Raw genomic sequence first — 14057 nt, 5'->3', positions numbered from 1 at the left:
GCTAAGCGAGGAGTGATTGTAATTTAAAGCATGAATGTAGCTAGTGTGGGCCAAAGGTGTTGCGTTGCCGACGTTAAACCCGGCACGGGCGCGGCTGTTTCACAACGTGAGCCGCTGCTTAGACTTGCCTGGTTTGTCAGCTCAGTTTACACTCTACCGCTTTTGCAAATTTTCATGCCAAGAGTAGATTTAGGGAAACAAGAGACAAATTGCAAATATTGAGAAACAGGACCCCGTCTCCCAGGAGGGAGGTGGCAAAAGGTGTTGCAAGTATATTAATACAGAACCATGTGTTCTGTCAGCCAATTGAATAATTCATTGAGCAAATAATTTTTTTACATTATGCTTTTGGGCTGAAAATATACTGTTGTGACATATTGAGTACCTGTTTCATATGTGAAGTCTCCCCCACTAGAGGGCACGGTTGCCTCCCTTAGGCTCTAGTCTGTTTTCATTGGGAGATGGCAAATCCCGTCTCTGGATACTTATGAATCCTCAATCACATGGTTTTGAGTCAGACCATTACCAAGCACTTGTTTGTAAATGATTTCTTTGAGCAATAAGAATCTTGGGTAGGCTGTAGTGAAGCTTGATTTAGTTTAATTAAAAATGCCTTTTAATCATCATTTATTTATGGGCTCGACGTGACTGTTAGTGAACTTGCAACAGGTACACAGCTTGCTACCTTTTGCTGTCATTAGCTCTGTCTCTCCTACATACAGCTTGGATATCAGGATTAACTTACTTGGATATCTTTCGGAATAATGTTTAGAATAATCTTTTGGGCAAATTAAAGGGGATGATCTGTAGGCCACCGAGCTGTTTTCCATATTTTTTGGCATAATTTGGTCATCAATTTGCTTGTATAATTTCTGTTGCGATGCCGTCCCATTCAGCTGTGGCCTCCTGGCCAATCTGACCTCATTAAATGTGTCTGGGTGGTTGTCTTTGCTGCAGAGGACTTCTATGTATTCTGTCTATCCCTGGTTGATCTGAATTCCATTCATTATTTTCCTATTGATTTGTCATGCCCACTCAAGGGTGGAACTTATTTTTGAATCTCATGGATCCTCTGAGGGAGGGGGGGGGGCAGTGGTTGGCACCATCACCCCACACGTCTGGGTTCAGGTCTCTGCCAGGATTTAATTTGTGTGGAGTTTGCATGTTCTCCCTGTGTTATCCTGGCCCCAGAGTCCAAATTCTTGCTGAAGCTAATTGGAGTCCATCGGTGTGCGTGTGTATGTGTGCGTACATGCGTGCCCTGCAATGGGTTGGCACTCCATCTTGGGTCATTCCTCACCTTGTGCTCATAGCCTCCAGAATAGGCCCCTGACCCCTCCACGACCCTGAGCAAGACTAGCGGTTTCAGAAAATGGGTGGGTGGGTGCTTTTCAGTGATGTCTCTCATTCCTGATTTAGGCTTCCCTTCTCCTCTTTGCAACTTCCTTAGTGCTTCCTGTCATCCACATGCAGCAAAGAATGCATGAAAGTACCTTCAGGCACTGTGCCGAGTCTGAGCTGAAGGCAAGATTCCCAGCCCTAACCTGTCATCTTACACCATGTGAAAGTTAGTTATCAGGTGGAGAGTTCAGGCTTTCCCTCAGAGAACGGAAGGCCCTCACCTCAACCGGTTCAGTGACTTTTCTCACTGTTACTGACATGAAGCACCCAGGAATTCATGCGCCCTACAATTAGTGCCTTTGAATGAGAATAATGATGTATCTTTTGCCATGTAGGATTTCAGAAACTTGAGCTCCATGATTGGCTGACAACACACTGTGTCTCATTGTCTGAAATTTGCCTTGTGTCATGCGGGGACACGGTGGTCCTCAGCTGATGACAGACATGGCAGTCATACGAGGACAGTGACCACCCCACAGAGAGGCAAGCTACCACACGCTGCTCTGTAATCGCTTGTCAATATGAGGACTGGATATCAGCTGCCCAGACCCACCCTCTGTGACCCCCAGTACATTAGCTGTTTAGCCCCTATAGATTCTCCACTGATGCGATGCCTACACATAGTAAGCTGAGCCATTAAACTAATTGTTTTGCAAGCTGTAGGTATGTCAGCCATTTGGTATGTTTTAAAAAGGCAAGAAATAGAACTGTACTCAAAACACTTTGTCACATTCTCATAAAAGGTAAAACTGGTTGTTGCCATTGTTTCATATAAATTATGGGAAACAGTCGTAAGTATTTTGCCTTCTTGTGTATGAATGCCCGTATTTTAGCCGGCCAAATAAAACAAAAACCCAAACATGGTCTTGGCCAACGCTGCACCCAGCAGCCCGAATTCTGGGAAAAGGATCAACAGAATTTCATTTTGACGGTATAACTTCCTAAGTTTGACACTAATCATTAACTAGCTGCTTACTGTGCTCACTGTTCTTGTGTAAGCTGGACAAATCGCAACCAAATTGTTCTGTTACTAATAGGATAAGCTCGTTAAAGCTCTGGGACTGTACATCCCAGTGTGTGATTTTCTCTCACGTAGGCTACAATATAAAAGCGTTTTTGACATATTAAATTCCGTACAAAGTCTGAAATATTTATGCTACATCCAATCTTTCATAATTTTCTTTTCCCCATTGAGTTATTAATTTTAAGAGTATTAAAATTTGCTTTCTGTATTTTATTCTCTTTTTATATGAATTGAAGGTTTTACTCAAAAGAAATGGAGAGATACTCCCAACAAGGCTGAGGCTATAATCGATATATTCATCTCGCATGTAAATAGCGTCCATCTTCATTAGTTCTGGTTAATCAAGGGAGTGTGGGGGCACTGAGAACCACACCCGCAGAAGCCCCACATCTAAACTTTGCTGGCATCTTCACTTGGACATGTCCTAACCAACGCCTTCTCCAAAGCTCACCTATGGTTTGCAGGGATCCTTTCACTTAATGTGACCTGTATAGAGGAATGATCACACTGCCCATGATTGCTTGCTCATCAGCGTTGTGGAGACCCAGCTCCTGGTGTATGGGGTCAGGCTCGTTCCCTCCTGGACATCATGCCAATCCTCGAGAGAACACTCCCTAAAGAACCGCCATTCCTGCTGAAAGCGGGAGGAAGCTGGACATCAACCAGGAGAAAATGCAGAAACACAAAGACTGAGGCCAAACTCAAGACAATCGCGCACTCATACGTACAAAAGTGCCTGTCATTGGTCTGAGATACTTCATAAAAGAAACAGGGACTGTACATTTTGGCCCAAAGTTGCCAGGTTTAACAAGCCGTTAGATGTTTCTGCAGGCTGTGTTGGCATTCGTGGATCCATGCCATCTCTGAAATTCAGTGGTAGCATGGAAAACAAAAGTCCTTTCTAAGGTCCATAGAACAGTTGCTGGAGGCATGGTAAGTAAAAGCAGTGTTCCAGCATAGCAGCATTCCTGTCATTACCATAGCGAGCAGCCAGGGATTAAGCTTTTAACTCCTTTAAAAAATTAGGATCAGCTACAATCATTGCTTTGTGTGAGACCGATTAACAGAAATTTACAGGCCACCAGACACCCCTATGGGTCCATCAAGTCAAATTTATGTCCAGCTCAGGTTTTTTTTTTCCCCCTTAGTTACATAAAATCTAGTCACAAATATGACAATAACTTACTACATGTGTGTATGTATGAGTGTGACCTTTTAAATAGGACTAAAGTCTTCCAGTCATGACTCAAAGTCTTGGACTCAAGTCCAACTTGGTATACTTGTTTTGGAAGATGTGGGGAGGGCTGGATGTTCTAGTCCAGTTGGTTACATGATGTGCAACAATTTCAGGACTGCAGGCCTCTGCACATTGTTAAACAACATGGACAAATAACATTCAGTTACACCCACAGCTGCTAACACAATCATTTTAGGCTAATCATTACAAACTACATGATGAAATTCACTGGAATCCTGATGGAGTACAGAGAGGATTCGATGGACCAAAGCTATCTGGATCTCCTTCACATTGTCAATGGGTAGAAATTCAAAGCTGGTCTCCCCAGTTAAAATAATAGATATTTTTTCCCCTGTGGGGAAATTCTCTTTACGCCTCCTCCAATTTGCTCTCTGTAGGTGAGAATAACTGGCTGCAAAGGGCAGCCACCCATAGCAGCACTCAGGGAGCTGGGGGTTAAGGGCCTTGCTCAAGGACCCGCAGATGTGCCAAGGCTAGGCTTGAACCGGTGACCTTCTGATCACAAGCAGAGGCTTAGCACACTGAGCCACACACTGGCCCCAAATACTCCTGCAATTCGCCTTGCGGCTCTACTTGACGACTTGGCAAACTTCATTTTGCCCCACCCCACATACTTCATTAGATTTTGAAATACAGTGGTATCTTGATTTATGAGCATAATTCGTTCTGGAAACATGCTTGTAATCCAAAGCACTCGTACATCAAAGCGAATTTTCCCATTAGAAATAATGGAAACTCATATGATCTGTTCCACAACTCAAAAATATTCATATAAAAATTATTAATACAAGATATAAAGTAAAAATACATAAAACAAATTAACCTGCGCTTTACCTTTGAAAAGAATTGTGGATGGTGTGAGGGAGACGAGAGGAGAAGAGGAGGGTTATTTTGTAGGACGATTTTCACTATAATTAACGGAATCACTGCTATCTGTTGGCTAACTGGAATCTTTTTCTGTTTGTGCGACTTTAACAAGGAACCCATCCAATGACAGCCTCTTTCGCCTACTTTTTGATTTCTCAAAAATGTGGACATTGCATTGTCGTTAAACAGATAAATCGCTCGCACTGCTACGCCCTTATTCAGGTGGTGCTTTTCTACTAAATTTTGACTATACGAGTGAGGCATGCCGACAGACCGAGCATGGGAGACGATTACCCACAATTCCGCAGCGTGAGAAAGTGAATAACCATTGGTTCAATTGTGATGACGTGCGCTCGGCGTCAAAACAAGAAGCGCATACATGCGCTTCCTGTTTTGAAGCCGAGCGCCCGTAAAAACAAGGAGCGCATGTGTGCCTTATGATTTTTGATGATACTTGGTGCTCGTAAACCAGGACTTGCTCAGTTTCCAAGTCAAAATTTATTAAAAATCTTTGCTCGTCTTGCAGAACACTCGTAAACCGCGTTACTCGTAATCCGAGGTTCCACTGTACATCAGCCAATAAATTGGTCAGGGACAGGAATGACTGAAGGCAGAACATACATGAACACATACTCACAGGTTTGTAATTACACCTTTGTGGGGACTCTCCATTCATTTCTATGGGGAAAACTCCAATCCCAACATGACAATCTTAACCCCTACCCAGCACTAACTTTAACCACAAAGTGGTTCAACCATACCTGAAAAATGGTCCCCATAACGTCAAAAAGTTATCATCACATTGTGGGGGCCATTTTGGTAACATACACATAATCCACACACACTTTACCAGTTTAACTGCATTTTTTGGACTTATACACCTGTATAACCTTAAAAGTTTAAGGCTACAGTGTTACTCATTAATCCACTGCATCCATGCTTAAACCCAAGTACCGAAATTAAGGGTTGCAAATCATGGGAATGAGGGACAAGCTCAGCACACATAGGAGGCTCACACGCGCCGTAAACCAGTAGATGATCTAAATTGCGTAAGCAGAGTCCTTGGATGTTTACCTTGGGTTCCTCTGCAACACATGCTTACAGAATGTAGCCAATGAATTTCATGAATGAGGTGCTAGATGCAATGAATGATGGGAATGGGGTTTATAAACACTATCACCTCAGCATAGAGCTGGGCGATATGGCCTAAAGATAAAACCTCCGATTTTTTTCACAATAAATCCGATTTTCGATTTTCATCGATTTTCCCCTCCCCTACTCAAAATCAAACTACAGATGACAAAGTTTTAATTTTATTTTGTTTTTTTACTTTAGAGTTAAAGTGCAATCTGACAAGCCAAAAAAGATGCTTGTAAGTGAGATGGCAGACCACGCCATTGTAAACACTTTTAGAAACGTGTAAAAAATTTTTGCATGTTAGTGAATCCCGGCTTTTGCACAGTATGTATGGGCATCATGTCTTTTGCAATATACATCACGACAGCGTCTGTTATCGCCTTCCACCGTGCCCCATTCTTATCATACGGCACACAATTTGAAAACGTGTCAGGGATGGTTGCTTGCATAACTTTGGATGTTGTGCTGGTGCTGCAGGTATTTTCATTTCACTGGGAGCTGTACTTCGCTGCGTGCCTCTGCTTTAGGTGCTGGAATAAATTTGTCGTGCTGCATCCTTTGGTTGCAACAGCTTTTAAACAGAGTTTACAAAGAAGACTTGTTTGGTCTGTGTCCGACGGCGCAAAACCGAACCATTGCCATGTTTGTGAATCCGCTACAGTGTTTGGGTGCGCCGCGCTAATGTACCCGTGAAGAACGGTGCGTCACATTAATTCCGCTTTTGATGCTCGCGTGTAAAATAAGTAACAAAATCGATTTTCATAAGAACACATCGTCCTGAACTGTAAATTCGAATTAATCGATAAAATCGATTTATCGCCCACCTCTACCTCAGCATTGTAACGGGAGTGTTATTTTATACATACCATGTCATTAAGAGGATGATAAATTACATGAACTCTAAGCTAAAATATCCTCTAACTGAAAGGGTAAACAGAATTTAGATTCAAAATATTTCTTAGCTTGAGTTCAATGTAATTCACAACCAGAAATAAAGCAGATTACCGACATTCCTAAAAGGACAAATAACCAGTCGTGTTCCACATCAACTCCCTTCTTTTTCGGTAGTTTTGACACTATTGCCTTGCTGCTGCTGCTAGTCTAAATTAAAGAGTCACAATTGCAACAGCATGCTTATCGAAAATGTGGTTCAAAGCACACAAAATTATCATCATTTGTTGTTTCTGGTCCACCAATCACGATTTCAACACATTTATATGAGCAGCTACCGAAATACACTCATTAAAATGAACAAAACAAAAAACTCAGAGAAGGAAAAAAAAAACAAAATAAAAATATCAAGGTTACAGAGGCCAGGGGAAGTGTGTGGGTTTTCAACCTACCTCAGCTGTGAAGAATATGAAAGACGTGAGGTGTGGGTGTCTGTCTTGGTCCTGTGGCAACCTCCGTGAACTCCATAAAACCTGCTGACCCCAGGCTGTGCATCAGTGAAGTGAGATAGCAACCACCTCTTAGGGGTAAAAGGTACACAGGCCAGTACAGAGGCAGGTTTTAAAAAACGTTTTCAAGGCTGCATGGGTTAAGACTCCTGGGTTAGTAACTCAATAACACAGACCAGACACATGGCTCTTAGTGCTCCTTGCAATTTTTATTCCCATAATTTAATTTTAAATGCTGACAATTTTCACTAAAATTAAAACGGAAAATACAGTACATTCTATATGCAGATCAGAACAGTTTCGTTAGTTCTCAAGGCCAGTCCTTAGCGATGGAGGACGGCGAGTTTTTCAAACCAACAACGGCAGTTCAAACACAACACAGAGCTGAGGAAGACTAGGGGCTCGCGGTGGCGAAGCCTTACCATGTGGACCAGAGGAGGAAAGCACAAAAACACTGACATGCTCTAGGCTCCTGTTTTTCAAGTTCATTTTTTTTAAATTTTCCTCTTGAACCCTGATGTCACAACACGGAGAAAAACTCTGAACAAATTGGCAGCTGGTAACAGTATGGCTGGGACTGTACGATATGGTTTAGCATCCCTCAGCTAACCGAAATAGGCCATTCTCTCCCGCACAGAAGCGGGGCGGGGGCTGTAGGGACCCCCTGTCAGATACATCCACAATCGATTCAAACGCGCTCCACCCTGTTTAGTGGGTCCCATCTCAGCCACCGTACGAAGTGCTACAGACTACAACTCCCACGGGACAGACCACGTGAGACACACGGTACACTGCACATACAGGACTATACCTTCCCCGCGGGATTTGTAAGATCTGTGATACGGGGCACAAGTAAGCTGTGGACCCAAGCTGTCAGAGCTGCTGGACCAACACTCCTCTGAAGCCAAAAGAAAATAAAAAAATAAAACAAAATCAGATGTAAATCCGTTGTTTCAACCAAATTCTTTTCTGGGGAGTAGGATCGTAGCTCAGTCAAAAAAAAAAAAAAACGACAATGTTAAACAAGCACACTTAACTCAACATTAACATACTTTTTAAACCAATTTCCATACGTTAAACACTCAAGACGCGTAAAGCTAAAAACAGCCGCGGACCGGAGCCAAGCGAGAGCAGAGGTGTGGGAAATGCAACCCAGCCTGCGATTACGTGGCTATGGCCACGAACCCCCGCCCCAGCAGTCCTGAGCGTGAGGCCCCACGCCACGGGCCAGAGACCATCACGCTGGAGGAGCTGATTGGCACCAGTGCCGAGGCACATTTACGAAGCATTTTAGAATTTAAACACGACAGGAATACCGACGTATACTGTGAAGCAAACACCACGACACGTGTGTGGGGGGGTAACGCCGGCCCCCCAGGTGACCCCTCCATGACACGTACGCTACGAGATTGCCAAAAGTAGAAAAATATACTCCGATGAACATTTATTCATTTCTTATTAATGATTTCAATCCATACAGGTAATTTAGTGTTAAACTGTTAACGAACCGCTTATTTTAATCAGTAATACAAAATAAAGACACGCCTCTTTTCCTGTCTTTCTAGGGTTATTTTTCTGCACATAGCACCATTATCCTTTCGATGGCATCATTAGGCGATCGCTTGGTGAAAACGGCAACAGGTCACAGCGGTCTGTGCATCGGTAAAAACAGGAAACAGCTCGTGGGAGTTTCACAAAAATGTTCTGAGGACAGAATTAAAAATTATTGGTTCTCTCTCTGAACCAATCAGATTGTAGAGGAGGTGGGTCCATGCAGCTAGAGGGGGTGGGACCAATCAGATATCTTTGTCCCCCCTACCTCAAGTCGCTGGGGCCCACCTCCTCTACAATCTGATTGATTGGTTCTCTCTCTGAACCAATCATTCATTCCACCCTTCGCGCCGAAACAGGCTCTCACCACGGCGGCCTTCGCCACCGGAACCTTCGTCTATGAATGGATTTGTGCTGTGCTGCCAGATGCCACGCCAATGGAGTTGATCTGATTTTAAAGCCATGGGATTAAATACCATATACATAAGACTGAGAGAGCAGGCTACATCAAAGCTTGTTTTGATTGCCCATAGTGTGGTAATTTTGCTAGGGTCCTTGGGGTATTGGGGGTTGTGGGAGGTGTGATAACATCTCCCTCAGTCCACATCGGCAAAAGAGCCCAGGTTGGGACTCATGACCTCCAGTGGCTGGCTAATCTTTTTTTTTTTTTTAAATTTTAAATAAAAAATAAAAAAATAAAAAACCTCTTTCGCAGAGCAGTTGTGCTGTATGCAGTGTGCTGGTGTGTGGGATCACATTATATCCCTGCTAAACAAAAACAAAAACAAAACAATCAACCTAACACGTTTAGTCTCCTTCCATCCCCCCACCAGGTACAAAACTCAGGGGAGAAAAAAAAAAAACACACAGCAAGCACCAGAAAAAAAAATCACCAGAGCTCTAACTTCTAATGAAATCCTACCACCAGCAGCCACCCTTCGTGGTGAATCAGACACACGCACCTTTCTTAACGCCTAAAAAGATTAACCAGCGGAGCAGGAAAGGACCATTTCAATTACCGTTATTCGCCAAAACCGACTTGAAGAACACCGACATTGACAAGCAATTTCCCCTGGATCTTTGGTAATAATTTTTATGTTTTTAGGGCGTTTGATAGAGACCCCGAAAACAAACGCCAACGAATCAGTAATTTGAGATTCGTCAGCCACAGGTAACGGCAAAATATGGGACACCGTTGAGTTCTTTAAGCGGCACGTTCAGATAACAACCCTGCGAGGTCTGCGACCCGCGTGCAATCCGGCACGCGAAAGAGCCACGGCGCCCGGACCTGAAGCAAAAGACTGCGACACGAACGCGAGGTGGGTGTCGGTGCTGCGTGGGGGGGCCGCACATATGCACTTACGGACTTTACCGGCATGTCAGAGGCCGAGTTAAGATGTGCGTCTCCCCTACAAGCCAGAACACAAGCGTCAGCGCTGTTTTTTAATTTAAAAAAAATAAAATAATCAGTGCTGCTGTGAAAAGGGCTGGTGTGTATGCGTCAGTGCATCGGGAAGGGGTTAGTGTTGTGCGAAGGGGCATATCGACGTCAATTTACAAGGGCCAGACTTTGTATTAGTGTGTAAGAGCCCTTGGGTCAGTTTCTGCCTGGGCATCTCAGAAAGCGACCCCCATTTCGCATTCAGATAAGATTTCTATTGGCACTAGTGATCGTAATGCGTTTTCTGGAGACTTCCATGATGAAAACTGAAAAAGAAAAAAAACACTGAGGAAAGTATTTACAGTAGAAAATACAGTATAATACAATAATAAAATATGAGATCCATCTTAGAACTTATGAGGAACCATTTGTTCAATTACAACTTTTTTTCCTCCAAAAATCTTTTTTTTTTTTTTTTTTTTTTTAATGATATCATGTAAAATTAAGGTACAGCATCCCCACAGAGAAGCTCTCTTCTCACCTGCAGGGGGCACTGGAGGGGAACGGGGGCATGTACCCTGCAAGTTGGTATGTAATGTGGCATGTAGGAGGGGGCAGGGCCAAGCCCAGCTGACAATCCCAAAGCAAGCTGGACTACGACGACGTCCCACTTAAAAGGGTGCGATATTTACACTTCTCAGGATCACTAAACTACTTGGCAAACATGACCAATACTCAGGTACCAATAAACTTTATTAAGCAAGTTACCGCAGGCGCATAATATCTCTATTATTCTATTAACATGTGTGTGCGCATGTGTAAATAAACACACCTGTGTTAGCAGTTGTATTTTCTAAATGTGATTTTTTTTTTCTTTAAATCTCGAACCCTCTGGTGTTGTATATACAGCAGCTCGATTTGAAACATCAGGATAATTTGGTGCTGGCACTGTTTGTTTCATATGCAAATAAGAACAACCCTAAAATTATTAAAAAACAAAACAAAAAAAAAAGTGGGAAAACAAGAGAACCCAAAATGAGAATATATTCAGGAGACATCCCAGGCAGCCAGTGATCCTACACTCATCCGTAAGCTCTGCCCCTCCCCCGGGTCTGCCCATCCCCTTCCCAACCCCCCCCCCCCCCCCCGCCCGGTGGCCTGTTAGACGAAGGGCAGGATGCCGTAGACGAACAGGGCCATGATGGCGGCGCTGAAAAGACCTGCCACCGGCACCGTCACGAACCAGGCCAGGAAGATGTTCCGGAAGAGGCGCCAGTCCACTGCCTTCTTCGAGCGGATCCAGCCCACGGCGACCACGGAGCCCACCTGGTCACCACGGCAACGGAGGGACACAAAGGCACCAATCAACAGCGGCAGCGTCCGCAGTCCACACGCAGACACACGCATGTAGGCACGCACACCTTCATCCACATTACTTCCAGTAATGAGGATTTTTCCTGTAGCGTGTGAGTCTTTCGATCTGCAGTCAGATGAAACCCCTTTTGGTGCAGACACTGCAGTACTTCAGGACTTTATCCAATAATTCAGATGGCAAATTTTACTGAAATTATTTAGTTTAAGGCTCTGTTCTATACAGCTCAGTCGGGGATAAAGGACTGAATCTTTACCAAACTGATGCTCCGAAAGCTAGCGATATATATATTTTAACATTCATATGACTGGAAATTATTAAAGATTTAGCATTCTATTTCTGGAAAGATATGGAATATACTGAAGACTCTCACGCTTCAGCTTAAAAGCAAAACAAATCACATTAATCTGCATACGCAGGTTCTCATGCCATTTTTAGAGGCACACACATGATCTGTATGAGTACGAGCAGAAAATGGCCAGAGTCACGGGGTCATGCGTGTGCTGATGTTATGCAGTTTGCCCAGTTGGGTGCAATCAGAGACACCTGCTGATCGCCCTTCCGAGGAATGTAATCTGAGTCGCTGGTTCATTTCGGAGGAGGGGTTAAAAGCCTGCCCCCCCCTGCCACTTCCAGCAGGGTCGACCGGAGCCCCCAGCAGGCAGCCACCAGCTGGTCTTCCGACAGTTACTTATTGGTAATTTATATTTAATATTAATTGCAGCATGGCCAAAATTTTTTCCATAATTAAACAACAAAAGTCCTTCAAAGGTTCAACAGTTGGTACCACTGTAGTATTTTTGTGATGTTTTAATGCCAGGGTACCTGTCGGCGCACTGAGCACCACATCACACACTGCTCCCATGGCTCTGGCTCGGCGATGACACACACAAGGTCAGCATTTGGATTTAGTTCTGAAACAGCCCTACCTACACAGCGACGATGATCAACTCGCCAGTCCTAGAAGGCTGGCAAGAACACAGCAGTTTTCATTTAGCGACCCCTAAACCTGCCATTAGACCCACTTAGATCCCAGGAAAACCAACCCGTAACTGAGCTGTGTGTGTTCATTACACCGCCAAAGGAATCACCAGATACAGGCAAGCTGCAAAGATGTTAGTCCTACTGTTAAACGAGCCACTCACTAAACAAGTTAAAAATTCATCAGCATTAAGTAAAAATCAGACCATGGAAATCAAGAGGAACCACTTCACACATTGATTTAAGACTGTTCCTCAGTTCCAATCAGTTCTGTAACTGCACTTTCCTTTCTGGATGCCATAGATCTCCTGATTGGCCACGAAGCAAGGCATTGTGGGAAGACCCTGTTTACTTTTTGTAAAACCTAAGAAAATTCCACATAGGCACTAAATGACATTCATTGTGACATTGTGATTTAGTTATCAGATAACTTATTTATTTATATATATCTACATACCTATATTGGCCTTGTCACAGGAACAGTTTATCCTCTAAATCTCTTTAACCTCCATTTAAAAAAGGTTGATATTTTGCTAATTGCCAAATCTGAGAACCCGGGGCGGGGGGGTTGCATATGAACTTTGACACCCAATATAAGAAAATCCAGGACACAAATCCCACCTCACACTGGCCTGTGGGCATCATGGGGCAACAGCACGTGCTATGGCTGCCGGTCTGTCTCACCAAGCCCCCCCCCAGCCAGGGATAACCCACCACACAGAGTGGGGGGGGGGCTTTAATCGCACTACTACTGGAGTAAGCCCACTTTTCAGAATTAGTTCCAGCAAAAGTTCCGAAGTTAACGCTCTCCCCCCGCCCCCCGGTCTAGTCCTGATCCTCTCTGGCAAAAACTGGAGCTGGGACTGTGCTGCTACTGAGGTAATTTTACCCAAGAAGGAAAAGTGCAGAAACCATTAAATCCACAGTAGTAAATACTCCCTAGTTGCTGTTTTAGTTTTGTGTTGTTTAATCCCAACTAGTAATACTAGTTAAGCAGCGGGTGAGGGCTGGTTCACAACACTCGGATACCTTGCAGTGAGTGGAACTTATGGGGACGCCCACATTTGAGGCTACAAGTACTGTTAGAGCACTCATTACTTCAATGCAAAATCCACTGTGAAGAAACAGACAAGAGGGCACAAAACACAGAGAGACACCGTGAGCCAGCAGAGGGCGCCATACAGGAAGACCCACATCACCGAGCCATGCAGGGAGAGACGGGGAGTGAGGGGCACTGTGGGAAGGCTTTTGGGGGGGGGGGGAGGGGGGGTCCAGTTTAGGTCATAGCGCGTCCACAGCTTGAGTCCAACAAGGAACAGGGTGCGTCGGGGGAGAGGGGAGGGGGGCACACACATTTTTGGGAGTTTTGTGGGTTGAACCAGTATGTTAGCTGATCGTAACCCAGAGGGAGTTACTGACAGGTAACAGAGGCTGACCAGCAGTGTAGCAACTTTCAGTGAACAGTCACATGACTGTGATAAATCAGATTCATCTCTTACTGCGTGCGTGTTACAGTCATTATGGCTAAATGTCAATAAATGTCAGTATTTATAATCATTTATCCAATAAATTCTACTGACAGCCGAGCTCAGAAAAATGCATTATAAGCCTTGACTTGTTCAACCCACTCAGTGTGATGCGCACCCCCCACCCCACCCCATCAGGATGCAAAGTGACCCCAGAGG

General features: G+C 44.2%; 1 protein-coding gene across 7 annotated transcripts in view; it reads right to left on the bottom strand.

Moving 5' to 3' along the window:
• Positions 1-7275: 7275 nt before the first annotated feature.
• slc20a2 (solute carrier family 20 member 2) overlaps positions 7276-14057 on the bottom strand; it is a 35714-nt gene continuing 28932 nt past the window's right edge. For all 7 annotated transcript variants that reach the window (XM_072706767.1, XM_072706762.1, XM_072706773.1 and 4 more), the window contains one exon: positions 7276-11345. In XM_072706767.1, coding sequence (XP_072562868.1) covers positions 11181-11345 — 165 coding nt within the window. In that variant the 3' untranslated portion in view covers positions 7276-11180. The remainder of the gene's footprint in view (positions 11346-14057) is intronic.

The sequence above is a fragment of the Paramormyrops kingsleyae genome, chromosome 2, assembly GCF_048594095.1.
Source record: "Paramormyrops kingsleyae isolate MSU_618 chromosome 2, PKINGS_0.4, whole genome shotgun sequence".
Taxonomy (NCBI): domain Eukaryota; kingdom Metazoa; phylum Chordata; class Actinopteri; order Osteoglossiformes; family Mormyridae; genus Paramormyrops; species Paramormyrops kingsleyae.
Note: the sequence above shows the minus strand (reverse complement) of the source record. Positions and strands in the feature narration are given on the sequence as shown.